Source organism: Sinocyclocheilus rhinocerous, unplaced genomic scaffold (genome assembly GCF_001515625.1).
Source record: "Sinocyclocheilus rhinocerous isolate Xijiao unplaced genomic scaffold, SAMN03320098_v1.1 scaffold130, whole genome shotgun sequence".
Taxonomy (NCBI): Eukaryota; Metazoa; Chordata; class Actinopteri; order Cypriniformes; family Cyprinidae; genus Sinocyclocheilus; species Sinocyclocheilus rhinocerous.
The window spans coordinates 719,993-734,318 of NW_015623500.1; the positions used below are offsets into that span (position 1 = coordinate 719,993).

At 37.5% G+C, this 14,326-nt stretch overlaps 1 protein-coding gene across 3 annotated transcripts in view; it reads left to right on the top strand.

The window, feature by feature from the left end:
- Window positions 1–14,326, top strand: part of ryr1b (ryanodine receptor 1b (skeletal)) — a 95,259-nt gene that overhangs the window by 49,542 nt on the left and 31,391 nt on the right. For 2 of the 3 annotated variants that reach the window (XM_016576168.1, XM_016576235.1), the window contains exons 53-69: window positions 1,328–1,454; window positions 1,555–1,663; window positions 2,695–2,776; window positions 2,872–3,002; window positions 3,095–3,415; window positions 3,505–3,745; window positions 5,278–5,365; window positions 5,616–5,708; window positions 6,047–6,061; window positions 8,504–8,674; window positions 9,325–9,384; window positions 9,476–9,610; window positions 9,699–9,811; window positions 9,891–9,987; window positions 10,065–10,171; window positions 11,413–11,464; window positions 11,549–11,629. In XM_016576168.1, the coding sequence (XP_016431654.1) occupies window positions 1,328–1,454; window positions 1,555–1,663; window positions 2,695–2,776; window positions 2,872–3,002; window positions 3,095–3,415; window positions 3,505–3,745; window positions 5,278–5,365; window positions 5,616–5,708; window positions 6,047–6,061; window positions 8,504–8,674; window positions 9,325–9,384; window positions 9,476–9,610; window positions 9,699–9,811; window positions 9,891–9,987; window positions 10,065–10,171; window positions 11,413–11,464; window positions 11,549–11,629 (2,023 nt within the window). The remainder of the gene's footprint in view (window positions 1–1,327; window positions 1,455–1,554; window positions 1,664–2,694; window positions 2,777–2,871; window positions 3,003–3,094; window positions 3,416–3,504; window positions 3,746–5,277; window positions 5,366–5,615; window positions 5,709–6,046; window positions 6,062–8,503; window positions 8,675–9,324; window positions 9,385–9,475; window positions 9,611–9,698; window positions 9,812–9,890; window positions 9,988–10,064; window positions 10,172–11,412; window positions 11,465–11,548; window positions 11,630–14,326) is intronic. The other variant, XM_016576095.1, reaches the window with a different exon arrangement.

A 14,326-nucleotide genomic window follows, 5' to 3' on the forward strand; every position in this document is an offset into this window, starting at 1 on the left:
AAATAAATACTTATATTTAGCAAGGATGAATTAAATTGAGCAAAAGTGACAATAAAGACATTTATAATGTTATAAAAAAAATTATATTTCAAATAAATGCTGTTCTTTTGAAACTTCTATTTATCAAAAATGCATTTCAGTTTCCACAAAATATTATTAGCCCTACTGCTTTCAACATTGACAATAATAATAAATGCAAATCAGAACATTAGAATGATTTCTAAAGGATCATGTGACACTGAAGACTGGAGTAATGATGCTGAAAATTTAGCTTTTCCATAACAGGAATAAATGCCATTTTAAAATATATTCAAATAGAAAACTTTTTCACAATATTACTGTTTTTACTGTATTTTGGTGAGCATGAGAGACTTCTTTCAAAAACCGACACCAAACCTTTGAATGGTAGCATGAGTTTCAAAATGAAGCTAAAAGTATTGCACCACTTTGTGTTTGTGAAACATTAGTGGAACATGTTTCTAGTTAATGTGATGAACTAGACCTGTGCTTACTTGAGAAGAAATGATTTCATGTAGCGAATCGATGTGTTTTTGTAAGAAAAATATCCATATTCAAAATGTAATAATCACCTTAATGTAGCTTGTGCCAACAGTTGTACACCGGAGCAGCTCCGGGAGGATGACGTAAGATGTCGGCGTTGCGCATGCGCCGGTGAGTCTCGTGAAAACCAACGTTTGTTTACAGGAGCAAAGGAAGCAAAGTTTCCTTACTTCAGCAAAGGAAAACCAGTCTCCTATTAGCTTATATCGAAATCCTCCGACATTCTTCTTTACAAATCCTCGTTTTGTACTTCTAATTCGTGACCGTTGTTTTGCTTTGATCTCTCCCCTCCGCTTCCGCGTTCGTCACTTCTGAGCGGCGCATTCACAATGCCGACGTCCTACGTCATTCCGTGTACAACAGTGAGCGCAAGCTAGATTAAATTGATTATTACATTTTAAATATGATTATTTTTCTAACAAAATCGCATCGATTCGCTACAGGAGGCCTTTTTTCACCCCGCGCAGCCGTGTGAGGCACTTTTTTATTATGGATGGATGCACTTTATTTCACTTCTTTTGGACTGATGAACCGCTGACTGCCATTAAACAGCTTGGATGATCAAATACAATTTTTTATATAACTCCGACTGGATTCATCTGAAAGAAGAGTCATATACACCTAGGATGACTTTAGGGTGAGTAATTCATGGGCTAATTTTCATTTTTGGGTGAACTAACCCTTTAATTTATGTTTATGAATTAAATTTCATGCTTACTATTCTTTTATTTGTGTCTTTTGTCTTTTATTTTGTTTTCTCTTCCAGAACTGTGATGAAATCTGGGCCTGAGATTGTGAAGGCTGGTCTGCGCTCTTTCTTTGAGAGTGCTGCCGATGATATTGAGAAGATGGTTGAGAACCTTAAACTGGGGAAAGTGTCTACCAAAAACCAGGTCAGATGTAAATATAGCCCTGTTCTCCGAGATGTCCCTTTGCTCTTTGTCAAAGTTGTTAAATTGAGCCTCTTTCCTTGCCTCTCTCTGTCTCTAACAGGTGAAAGGTGTATCTCAGAACATTAGCTACACCACCACTGCTCTTCTGCCAGTGCTCACCTCTCTGTTCGACCACATCGCCCAGCACCAGTTTGGAGATGATGTCATGCGTGAGTTATTTTCATAGGTTTCAACAGAGTCTTTTAACTTGACTAAATTCAGCTTAAATAGCAGAGTACATTTACTTAGTTTATACATAGATTAATTAATTACAGTAATAATTAACATGTGGGAGGAGTTAAATTGAAAAGGCTGTGCTTATTTTACTCTTTCTACCAATTCAGTTTCAGTTTAGTGTGCTTCACTGACGTAAAAAAAACAAAACAGTAAAATAGCAAAAGTGAAAATGGCATAAGTAATTTAAATGCAATTTAATTTGAATAAAGTACAATAATAAATGGTGTAAATCAGTCATATTATCTAATTTAATTTAATTTTACATTTAGCAGACGCTTTTATCCAAAGCGACTTACAAATGAGGACAATGGAAGCAATCAAAACCAACAAGAGAGCAATGATATGCAAGTGCTATAACAAGTCTCAGTTAGCCTAACGCAGTACACATAGCAAGGTTTTTTTTATTATATAATAAATAAATAAAAAGAAAACAGATAGAATAGAGAAGAATAGAGCAAGCTAGTGTTAGAAGCCTTTTTTTTTGCTTTTTGTTAATTGTATAATAAATAAAAAGAATACAAAAAGAATAAAAAGAAAAAGCTAGTGTTAGTTTTTTTTAAATAAAAACAAGCAAATGAGTTAGTAAATGAATAGAGTACAAGTCTAAAAGGGGCAAGTTTTTTAATGAATAGAATTATAATAGATTAATGATTAATGATTAATTAATAGAATTTTAAATGATGAATGCTGTAAATGAATAGTATAATCATATGTAATGGCATTAATTTAATTTAATTTAATTTAATTTAATTTAATTTAATTTAATTTAATTTAATTTAATTTAATTTAATTTAATTTAATTTCCAGAAACTCGGCAACAAAATACTGAGGTAACATTATTAATCGAAAGTTAGAACATAACACAAGTAGAAAAAATCTGCAAATAATTGTGATATTGTAATTGTTATATCTGGTAGATCACTCACTGTCCCTCATATTGTGTATCTCTCCCTTTATCACTCAGTGGATGACTTGCAGATATCCTGTTACCGTATCATGTGCAGTATCTATTCCCTGGGCACTGTAAAGACCCCTCATGCTGAGAAGTAAGAAGCAGCTTTGCATATACGTGTTTTTATCTATATGAGCCATTTTTACCGAATGTGTTATGTTAATGAACGTTTTTGTTGTGATATCACAGCCAAAGACCAGCTCTAGGAGAATGTCTGGCTCATCTGGCTGCTGCCATGCCTGTTGCATTTCTGGAGCCTCTCCTCAACGAGTTCAACACATACTCGGTGTACACTACCAAAACCCCACGAGAGAGAACAAGTCAGTAGCTCACTCTGAATGTATTCCATCTATACAGTAGGTGTTATGATCAACTAGCGCTTCCTTAACTGCCTTATCATCCATTTTTTTAGTCCTGGGTCTGCCCAGTCAAGTGCAGGAACTGTGTCTGGACATCCCTGAGCTGGACCTGTTGATGAAAGAGATCGGGGATCTGGCAGAGTCTGGGGCCCGTTACACAGAAATGCCCCACGTGATTGAGATCACCCTGCCCATGCTGTGCAACTATCTGCCCCGCTGGTGGGAGAGAGGTCCAGAGAACTTCCCAGAGCAGGAAGGCCTTCTGTGCACGGATGTCACCTCGGAACAACTCAATCAGCTCCTGGGTAGCATCATGAAGATTGTCGTCAATAATCTGGGCATTGATGAAGCTTCCTGGATGAAGAGATTGGCAGGTGAGTGGAAACTAAACATGGAGTCTTCAAAAAATGGCAGTCAATACCAGGAATTTACTTATGGAGTTCCTCTTGATATTTCTCCGCAGTGTTTGCTCAGCCCATTGTGAGCAGGGCAAAGCCTGAGATGCTCAAGTCCCACTTCATCCCTACCATGGAGAAGCTGAAGAAACGTTGTGGAAAGGTGGTGGCCGAGGAGGATCAGCTGCGTATGGAGGGGAAGGCAGAGGTGGACAGTGAGCAGGGAACCATTCGTGATGAGTTTGCTGTGCTCTGCAGGGATCTGTATGCTCTTTACCCGCTACTCATCCGATACGTGGACAACAACAGGTATCTCTCATCCGCAGGAAGATTTTATGGTCCAAGTACTATTTCAAGTATTATTTTTGTTATGAGATTACCAACCGAAGTAACTTCAAATACTTTAAAACCTTTGCAGTAGTAAAGGCCCATTCATACCAATAACATAGTTATACCAATAACTATATTAGCGTCCACACCCATGGTGTCCAGGTACCGTTTTAGGCTTTATTTTTGTTACAAGAACACCAACAAATGTACATTTAGACACTTTGAAGTCTTTGCAGAGTAAAGGCCTTTCACACCAAGAACAATAACTGTATTAGCGTCCAAAACAACAGACGATAACGTTCTGTTTATTATAAGCGCATGCTACAGTTATGTAGTCTGCTGCTTGAAATACATAAAGGGATAGTTCACACAAAATAAAAATGTTCTGTTGATTTACTCACAAGGAAGGAAATCCAAGGAAAATCCAAGATGTAGGTGATTTATTTTTCTTCAGTAGAACAGAAGATTTAGCTGAAACCAAGGTCCTTGGTATGATGGACCAGTAGTGCACAACGCACTGAAATCTCCACAACACAACAAAATCGCCACAACACACCGCATAAGACTAATTTTGTTGTGTTATGCTAATTTCGCTGTGTTCTGGCTTGTTTCCATTGTGTTGTGCGACCCACATGAAAAAATACTATAGTAATTTATAGTAAATACTATAGTGTTTTTGAACCATACTATACGGTTCAGTATAGTACTTGAATTAATTTGTTGTGGTAATTCTATAGTTGCTGTGGTAATATAACATATATAGAATAATACACTTTACTATAGTATGGTTAAAAAATACTATAGTATTTACTATAAATTACTTTAATATTTTTTCATGTGGGGAGTTTTGTTGTGTTGTGGTTTGTTTGCGCCGTGTTGCAAATTGTTTCCATTGTGTGGGGGCTTGTTTTCGTTGTGTTGTGTGAATTTCATTTGGCTTGTTTCCATTGTGTTGTGCTAATTTTGTTGTGTTGCGGCTTTTTTCTTTGCAGCTTGTTTACGTTGTGTTTTGCTAATTTCATTGTGTTGTGGCTTGTTTACGTTGTGTTTTGCTAATGTCATTGTGTTGCGGCTTGTTCACGTTGTGTTTTGCTAATGTCATTGTGTTGCGGCTTGTTTCTGCTGTGTCGCGTTTTGTTTCCGTTGTGTTGTGGAGACTTTGTTGTGTTGTGCACTACTGGTCCACCGTACCTTGGTGATTCATAAAATGCAAGTCAACGGCTTACAAAGAAACAGGCAAAACAAGATTAATATCTGTGGCTCCTGACAATATACTGAGGTCTTATGAAGCCAAACGATCATTATTTACAACATTATTGGGGGAAAAAAAATCATTCTTAAAGTGATTAAAACAATATTGTTGCTCTATAGCTGTGGTGTGGACTTCCCTATTCTCATAGAATTAGAACTTTTATTAAAACTTTATGGTTATTTGTTATAGTTATAATCCTTAGTGTGAATGACCCTTAAGACTGTCGTTCTGGAGATTTGGTTCTTTCTGTCGTTTAAAGGGCGAGGTGGTTGACCTGTCCTGACCCTGATGCTGAGGACCTCTTCAGGATGGTTGGAGAAGTCTTTATCTTCTGGTCCAAATCTCACGTAAGTCTGTTTTTCCCTTTCTATAATTAAAATCCCATTGTCTTGTCTCATGTCTAGTTTCTTCTCGCCTCTTTGTCTCCTTGTCTCCTCCAACACGTCTTTAACTTCTTTTCATATCTCATTTTGTTTCTTTTCATCTTGTCTCCTCTTGTTTATTGTACTTTCACTTCTCTTGTCTCCTTTTCTCTCTTCTTGTCACTCCTCCCATTTCTTTCCACTTTTCTAATAACTATTTTATTATTCTTTACAGAATTTCAAACGCGAGGAGCAAAATTTTGTGGTGATGAATGAGATCAACAACATGTCCTTCCTCACTGCTGACAGCAAAAGCAAGATGAGCATGGTGAGTTTGTCCACTTACTGCTGCTCACATCTGTGCAAAATTGACATTTGAGTTTAAACGTTAAATGTAAAAGTTGTGTACGTTCTCCATCATGTCAAAATGTTATTTAATAATTGGTTTCTATAATTTTTTTAATTAAATGAAAATGGTTAGATTTGTTAAAACTCCATTTCTTCAGACGACTGCTGACCTCATGTCCTGTTCAGGACAGACACTGTGTTTCTACTCTCACAGTGGGATTATAGATCCATTGATGTTTTTCCTGTCTGTGAGAGTTTAAGTTTTAATAGAGCTGTCTCTCTCTGTGTCCTGTCTCGCTGTGGATTCGGGGTGTGTAGGCCGGAGACGGAGAGGTCAGAACGCGTTTCTGCACGATAAAAAAGAGCTGTGCTGATCGCATGGCGCACAAGCAGGGCTTTTCATCAAACTCCCACACACTGGCAAACACACATATACACAACAGCCAGAAGTCCATACCCTCATTCATTGCCAGTGTGTGTGAGGTTTGTTGGTACTTTGTTTGATGAAAGCCCTCAGCCATAGACTTTAGTCTCAGGATCATGGCACCCCTTTTCAGCTGGATCTTTAACTCTCGCTGGATCTGAGTTCCATCGTCCTGACAGTGATTTTGATTGATGTGCCTCTGATGGATTTTGACTGCTGCAAGTTCTTGCAGACTTGTCTGATTCCTTTTCTTTCTTTTAGTGCTGTTGTCCAGTTTGATGTTAATGTTTGATGTTACTGTTTTTTCCCCACAAGCTCTGGTGGTGATGCTCCCTCACTAGGAGCAAAACTCATTATCAAAAATACATTGTCAAACCATTACCCATCACTTAATCTTCACAGATTTCAGGGAAATGTATGAGCACATTGGTAATGTAGGGAGGGAACATGACTTTTCCTATAAAGGGAACAGTTCTCATTACATCTCTCATCTAATATTGCCCTCCCTTTGTTTAATTCACTGTATTCAATTAAATGGTACTCTCCGCTTCTTACATTTGATTAATGTGACTTTTGTGTCCATTCTGTTGACAAGTTATTAATTGACATGTTACCCAAACCCAACTCACTTGCTCACTTCCCTAAAAAGTTTGTCTCTGTTAGGTGTTAGCTAGCACAATGATACTATTCACTTTGCAGGATACCACCTCCTCCTCTGTGCTGTGAGGCGGCCATTATTGTAGCACCATCTGTTATCTCCTCTCCATGGGTGCCCCTCTCTGCCTCAGAATACATTAATTTAATCTCTTTTGGTCTCATCTCCCTACTGTTATCTGCTCTCATCTAGTCTAGTCTCTTCTCTTTTTTTCTCATGTCTCTTCTCCTTGTTTTCCTCTCTTGGCTTGTCTCATCTGCTTTTATCTAGGGCTAAACGATTAATTGAAATAAAATTGAACATGGTTATCAAATGTGTTTATCAAATCGCAATGACTGTGATTTACTAAAATAAACAATATGCACTATGTTTTTCAGAGTAAAGCTTAGCACTGTGTTCATTTACACGCGAGCAGCTCATGAGCCAGTGTTTTGTATATATATACAGGTGCATCTCAATAAATTAGAATTTCGTGGAAAAGATCATTTATTTCAGTAATTCAACTCAAATTGTGAAACTCGTGTATTAAATAAATTCAGTGCACACAGACTGAAGGAGTCTAAGTCTTTGGTTCTTTTAATTGTGATGATTTTGGCTCACATTTAACAAAAACCCACCAATTCACTATCCTTCAAAATTCACTTTTACAGTATGGGTGTGTGTAATTGACATTGTAGAGCAAAACATCAATGTATCGCCAATTATGTTTACCACAGACCTTATTTCACTCATGAATTTTAAAACCCCATTATAAAAACCCATAGACAAAAAAACAGAGGGAACCAGGGACAAATTAGTCTTCCAGGTCTTGACGTCATAGCTGCCGAACTCTATTTTGCAGCCCTACAAACAGGCACAGCAAACCTGGAGCTCTTTAAAAAATATATATTAAATTAAATTCCACCATTTTTATTAAATAAATAAATACCACAGTTTTTATCAGAAAAAAAAAACACAATTTGATTCCCCCCCACCCCAAATATGCAGCCCTAGTCTCATCTCTCTTCTCCTCTTATCTTGTCTAGTCTCCTCTCTTCTCCTCTCATGTCTCGTCTTGTCTAGTCTCTTCTCATCTTCATTTTGCTTTTGTCTTGCATCTCATCTCATGCTGAAAGGCCAGAGGGAGCTCTTGTTGTAGAAGGCAACAGTCATTAATGACGTCTTACAGGCACAGACTCAGAGAGTGTGTGAGGGATGGAGCGGCCCCGAAGCCTAGTGTTGTTTTTAAGTGTGCAGTGCTAAAGGGTTGGCAACCTTACACCACTAACAATGAGACTGCTGTATGTTTAGCTCTAACATTTCCTAATAGACTGACTGATGATAAAACATGTCCTTGAAGCATGGTGTTATTTTCCCTCAGTGCTAGTTTGGTAAATTCTCCCATTTCCTTGTTAATCTATAAAACATAGAAAGTAGCCACCATTAACACATTATTTAACAATGCAAAAGCTGTAGCTAATCATCAACTATTCAGAAAGCAAGACACTTACAGAAGGGAGATGTTTACAGAGAATTGTTTCTGTATTCACATTATTCACTTAGAAAACATCCCTCTAAAGACTGTTTTTGTCAATAAAATCAGTCTTTCCTACAACAAATCCATATTCTTTTCCCAAAACAGCCTGTTTGTGGCACAAACCTCTCTTTCTAGGTAAGAGCATCCTTGTGTCAGTCTAACTCTGCAGAGTTTTTATAGGGTGGAGGCTCAGATGTTGAGCGGGCCAAGAAGAAGCGCCGCGGGGACCGTTATTCCGTTCAGACCTCGCTGATTGTAGCGGCCCTGAAGAAACTGCTCCCCATCGGCCTCAACATGTGCTCCCCTGCAGACCAAGAGCTCATAAACATGGCCAAGATCCGCTACTCTCTGGTATTTAGCCACATGTTTAGCCATATAGTTTGTTTAGGATAGTTGATTTACTGCCAAACAACACAAGAAAACTCTTATACTACTGTTCAAAAGTTTGGGGTCAGTAAATTTTTTTCATGTTTTGAAACAATGCCGCAAGTCTGCATTTATCAAAAATACAGTAAAACTGTAATGTTGTGTAATATTGTTACAATTTAACATAACTGTTTTCTATCTTAATATATTTGAAATAGTAATTTATTCCTGTGATGGTAAAGTTGAATTTTCAGCAGCCATTGCAGTCTTCAGTGTCACAAGATCCTTCAGAAATAATTTTAATATGCTCATTTGGTGCAAAAAAATAAATAATGTATTGTCAATGTTGAAAACAGTTGCTGCTTAATATACTTTGTGGAAATCATAATTTTTTTGAAGGTCATTTGATTAATAAAAATTTTAAAAGTACAGCATTTATTTGAAATATAATTTTTTTGTATCATTATAAATGTCTTTATTGTCACTTTTGATACATTTAATGCATCTTTGCTAAATAAAAAATGAATATAAAAAAATAAAAGTATTTCTTTAAAAAATAATCTTACTTACCCCAAACCTTTGAAAGATAGTGTGCATTGAATTTTGTTGACTCTTTGGTGATTTGAATGTTACAGAAAGACACAGACGAAGAAGTGAGGGAGTTTCTGCAGAATAACCTGCATTTACAGGGAAAGGTAAGTACAGACACAGCCAAGTGAAGAAAACATCTTAAGTATAGTATAAGTGTCTGTGAGTACACATCTCTGTCTGTCTGTCTGTCTGTAGGTTGAGGACCCATCTATGCGCTGGCAGATGGCTCTGTATAAGGAGACCTCAGGTAAAGCTGAAGACTCTGATGTACCGGAGAAGGTTGTGAAGAGAGTTCAGGAAGTTTCGGCTGTTCTCTACCACATTGAGTTGGTAAGGCCTGTTTCCACATACACATGAAGTTACATGCTTATTTTCCTCAATCTTAAGCCATTTCTTCCTCTTCTTTGTCTTCCTTCAGACTGAGCATCCATTCAAATCCAAGAAGATGGTTTGGCACAAGCTTCTGTCCAAACAGCGTCGCAGGGCAGTAGTGGCCTGCTTCAGAATGACACCGCTGTACAACATCCCCAGGTAAGACACATGTAACCTTACTTTAATGCTGTCCAGGAGTATAGTGGGATGCACAGACTTATTTTTCCTTTTATTTCAGGCACCGGGCATCTAACATGTTCCTTAATGGTTACAAGCGCAATTGGATTGAAAATGAGGGCTACTCTTTTGAAGACAAGATGATCGATGACTTATCTGTAAGTCTGTATATCCATTTACACTCTCTGAGTACACCCTCTTGAGTGTAGTTTGTTCATAGTGTTGTTTCTTGCAGAAAGCAATGGAGCAGGAAGAAGAAGAAGAGGAAGAAACCGAATCAAAACCAGACCCCCTTCATCAGCTCATCCTTCACTTTAGCCGCACAGCTCTCACCGAGAAAACGTAAGCAAATCGCTCTGTGGTTTAGTGAACGGGATTTCTTGACAGGATTTCTTCTTAAGTAAAGTCACAATTTTCTATGTAGCGCTTTTTATAATACACAGAAATAAACAGGAAAATAACAGTGTTTCAAAATTGATCAATTATGAAATCACTTTAATTTCAGATGTAAAGCAGCTCTACCGAAGACGGTTGCAAATATTCAGTTCAAATTAGTTCAAAGTTGATTCAGTTTAGTTTTTATAACAGTGTTGCAACATTCGTCAATTAGGAAAGAAATTCAATTCAGCTAATAACAGCTCCACATTGTCATTGTTCAATTTCCAATTATTTCAATGTTGAACTAAGAGCTTAAATTAGTTTAATAACAGTGTCAGTGTTGCTAAGATAATCAAATACTAAATTCAGTTCAGCTGTAAAGCAGCTCTACAGGAGGCAATAGTATTAATTTTCAGCTCAAGAAATTTCAATATTGATTCAGCTCAGTTTAATGACGGTCAATAGTCCCTTTCACACCGCAATAGAAAGTAAATTGCCGTAGAATTACCGAAACGACTTTACCAGTAAATACAAAAATGCACTGTTCACACAGGTAAGGATGTTCCGTCATTTTACCAGTAAAGCGCCGTTCTCACATCAATTTCAAAATACCGGTAAATTTTGTGACATCATTATTGGAAATGACCTCTAAACAGCTGCGCCCCCTGGTGTTGTGTTTGTAAACATGGAGGGGTATACGCAGTCAGTGTTTTTGTTGATGTTTTTATTTTTATCAAATGTTCACATTCATGCAGCTGCTTTTGGCCCAGAGACATCGTATTAGATGACTTCAAACCGAACTACACAGCGCAGAGTAAATGCGTCATCTGCATCAGAATGTCTTACGTCAGCGGGTTCTGAATTCGTACATGCTCATACCGGCAATCTTGTTCTGCGTTCACACAGAACACATTACAAGTAATTTACTGGTAATGTTACAACTTCTCATATTGGTCAATTGGTTCCGGCATTCGTTCGGTATTTTTGAAAAGGTTCACACATTATCTCTTAATGGTAATTTACCAGTAAAGACTGCATTTGTGAAAGGGGCTAATGTTGCAAAGTTCATTCATTTTGACATAATAATCCAGCTCAATTCATTTAAAAAAATCACTTTTTTGAACTCATCTGATTGTGTCAGAACTAAATAGTCAGATAGCAGTCAAACTGATCATATTTCTGACATTTTTTTATCCTCACTGCAGTAAACTTGAAGTGGATCATCTATATATGTCATACGCTGATATAATGGCAAAAGTAAGTCATGAATCTAACTTTAAGACTTTTATGTCTTTGTTTAAAGATGTAATGCGAGCTAACCTTACTTATCTCTCTGTTCAGAGCTGCCACATTGGTGAGGAGGACGAAGGGGGAGAGGAGGGGGGCGAGGAGCCATCCTTTGAGGTGCGACAGACAGAGATGGTATGGGGGGGCCTGGGGCTGGGGCCATGGGAGTCAGAGGAGCCAGCAGCTACAGCTACAGCTCCTGCCACGCACTGAGTGAACACGTCCAGAATCACTGCACCCCGCACACTCGATGTCTCTCACTGTGCCTCTCATCCTTTCAGCTCTCCTCTGTCTCGCTTTCTCTTTTCTCTTTATACCTGTTGTGGACTGATCTGTGCACTCCTTTGCTGGATTCTGAGTCTTTGTCTCTTTAACAGTTTATCTTTGTGTTTATTGCATGACTTGAGCGAGTGCAGAGAGATGGCTGCACACAAAACAGATGGAGAAAAAAAAACAAAAACAGAACAAGACATGCTGAACACATCACAGTTTTGACCAATTTGGCTTCATTTGTAGACTGGCAACAACAAACAGGAAGCTAATAGAGGTGTGAATAGTTTTTCTAGCACTTTCTCTCCAGCTGGGAGGCCAATAATGCAAAACATTAGCAAAATAGGCTGCCTCAGCCCCCAAAACAGCATTGTTGTTCTCTCAGGCTATTTAGAGTAGTGTATTATTAGTGCTGTTGATGATTTCTGGAGTGTGTGTTTGTGTGTGAGATTTAAGTACGCACTCATACTCATACACACACTCACCAAACACCTTAACTGGTCTCCTAATACATTACCAGTCCCCACCTCTCCAGAACCCTTTCTTCTCTGTCTTTGTAGGCAGTCGCCTGTAGTTTTCCATTCTGTCTGCATCTTTTGTATCTCACAGTTTTAGTGACCTACTAACCCTAAGGACTTTTTTACTTTTTTGTCCTTGCTGATATGATTTAAATTCAGAAAATATATCTTCACCTTCTCACCTGGCCAAAAAGATTCAGGTTGTGGGAGCTTCAGTTGCTCAATTCCATAACCTTGTGAGCTGATAACCTACGCAGCATTTTAAAGGGATAGTTCACCCAAAAATGAAATTTACCACTTCATTTATTTCCCCTCAATCCATCTTAAGTGTATTTGACTTTCTTCTTTCAGATGAATCCAATCGGAGTTATATTAAAAATGTCCTGGCTCTTCCAAGCTTTATAATGACATTGAATGGGTGTTGATATTCAATAGTTCAATAGAAGTTCAATATAGTGTAACCATCCATCATAAAAAGTACTCCACATGGGGGTAAATAAAGTGAATTGAAGTGAAGTGAATTGTTGCATTTTTGTAAGAAAAATAACCATATTTAAAACTTTATAAACCGTAATGTCTAGATTCTGCTAACTGTCGTACGAGACATGCTTGCTTTTTTTCTAAAAATCATATGGTTTTTGTACGGTCCTCATCGTATGAATTTATATAAAATCACCGCCTCAAAAAATAGTTACACTTTCCCTTCAGAATGGTTTGGAATTGCTCAACCATAAATGGCTTTAACCATAAAATGTAGTTTTTAGAATATTTACAGTATGTTTAATAATTATTATTGTCTATTGTTAATATCTAAATAATGCAAGAATAATAATTTAAAAAAAACATAAGACTTAGGGCCAGATTTACTAACAGCTTGCTCCAGTGCAAACCATCTTTTGGCGTTAAAATATTACTGTCAAGATTTACTAAAGGTGCGCAGTGAAGAATAAGCGCTGAAAAGGCGTGGACAGTTATTTGTGCGCCTGACCTTAGTTTCCCTTTCAGACTCAAAATAAAAATTTTAATGAATCACACAACGCGATTTACTAACATTTGCGGTTGTCAAATTACTAGTATTTGCACCATTATTTAACACCCAAATTTATAATTTGTGCTGCACTTGGTAGATTGCGCTGGTCATTATGGAAATGATCTGTCTGTGTTCTTTAATGTGCGCATTGTCAGTAAATCACCCGCAGAATTTTTACCTCAGATCAGCGCTTTTATGGAATTGCGCTCTAACGCTAATTTGCCCTATTTAGTAAATCTGGCCCATAATATCTATTGTTTACTCAAATTACACAGATTCATTTTGGCCTTAATAGTATTGTAACAGAAAGTAGAATAAATGTCTGGGTTGTCATCTAGTAATCATGATAATTGTGACATGGCATGAACGCTGCATAAATATGTGCGTGTTGGTGGTGAAGGTTTTATGAAGGCTGACAGAATTTTCTGGATTTAGATCAGGCCTGTATGTGATGACCTTGTGTGTCTCCAAAAGTGTATCTCCATGTCTTTGTTTTGAATTGGAACAAGTCTTTTCCTCTGTACTCACCAAAGACTACAGTAAAAGCCTGCACAGACACACACAAACACATTCAGAGCATCACATTACAGAAAGAACACACTTGACATATTTCCATCTAAAACAACAGGTAAAAAACACACATTTAATTAATTATAAAGATTATCAATACAGTATTAAGTCACACAAGTTGTAGGACATGGCCTGGCTCTCAGGGCGGGGTGGGAGTGGGTGGGGCTTCATGCTGGGGTTGGGACGCTTGGGTGCTTTTAGGGGTGGGTTCAGCTTAAAAATCAGCCCGCTTGATGCATTGTATGTACTTGTATAATCCTTTTTGTCAACAGGGTATCATCACCCAATTTCAAATGGGTCACTTCGATAAATGTTCAACTCTACAGAGAACAATTTCTTCCATTTATTGTGAGATATATTATTGTTGTGAATATGCTGTAACAATAAGCTACATACAATGCAATATGCTAAGTAGCCTCTAAAACATTGAAAATTAATAACAGA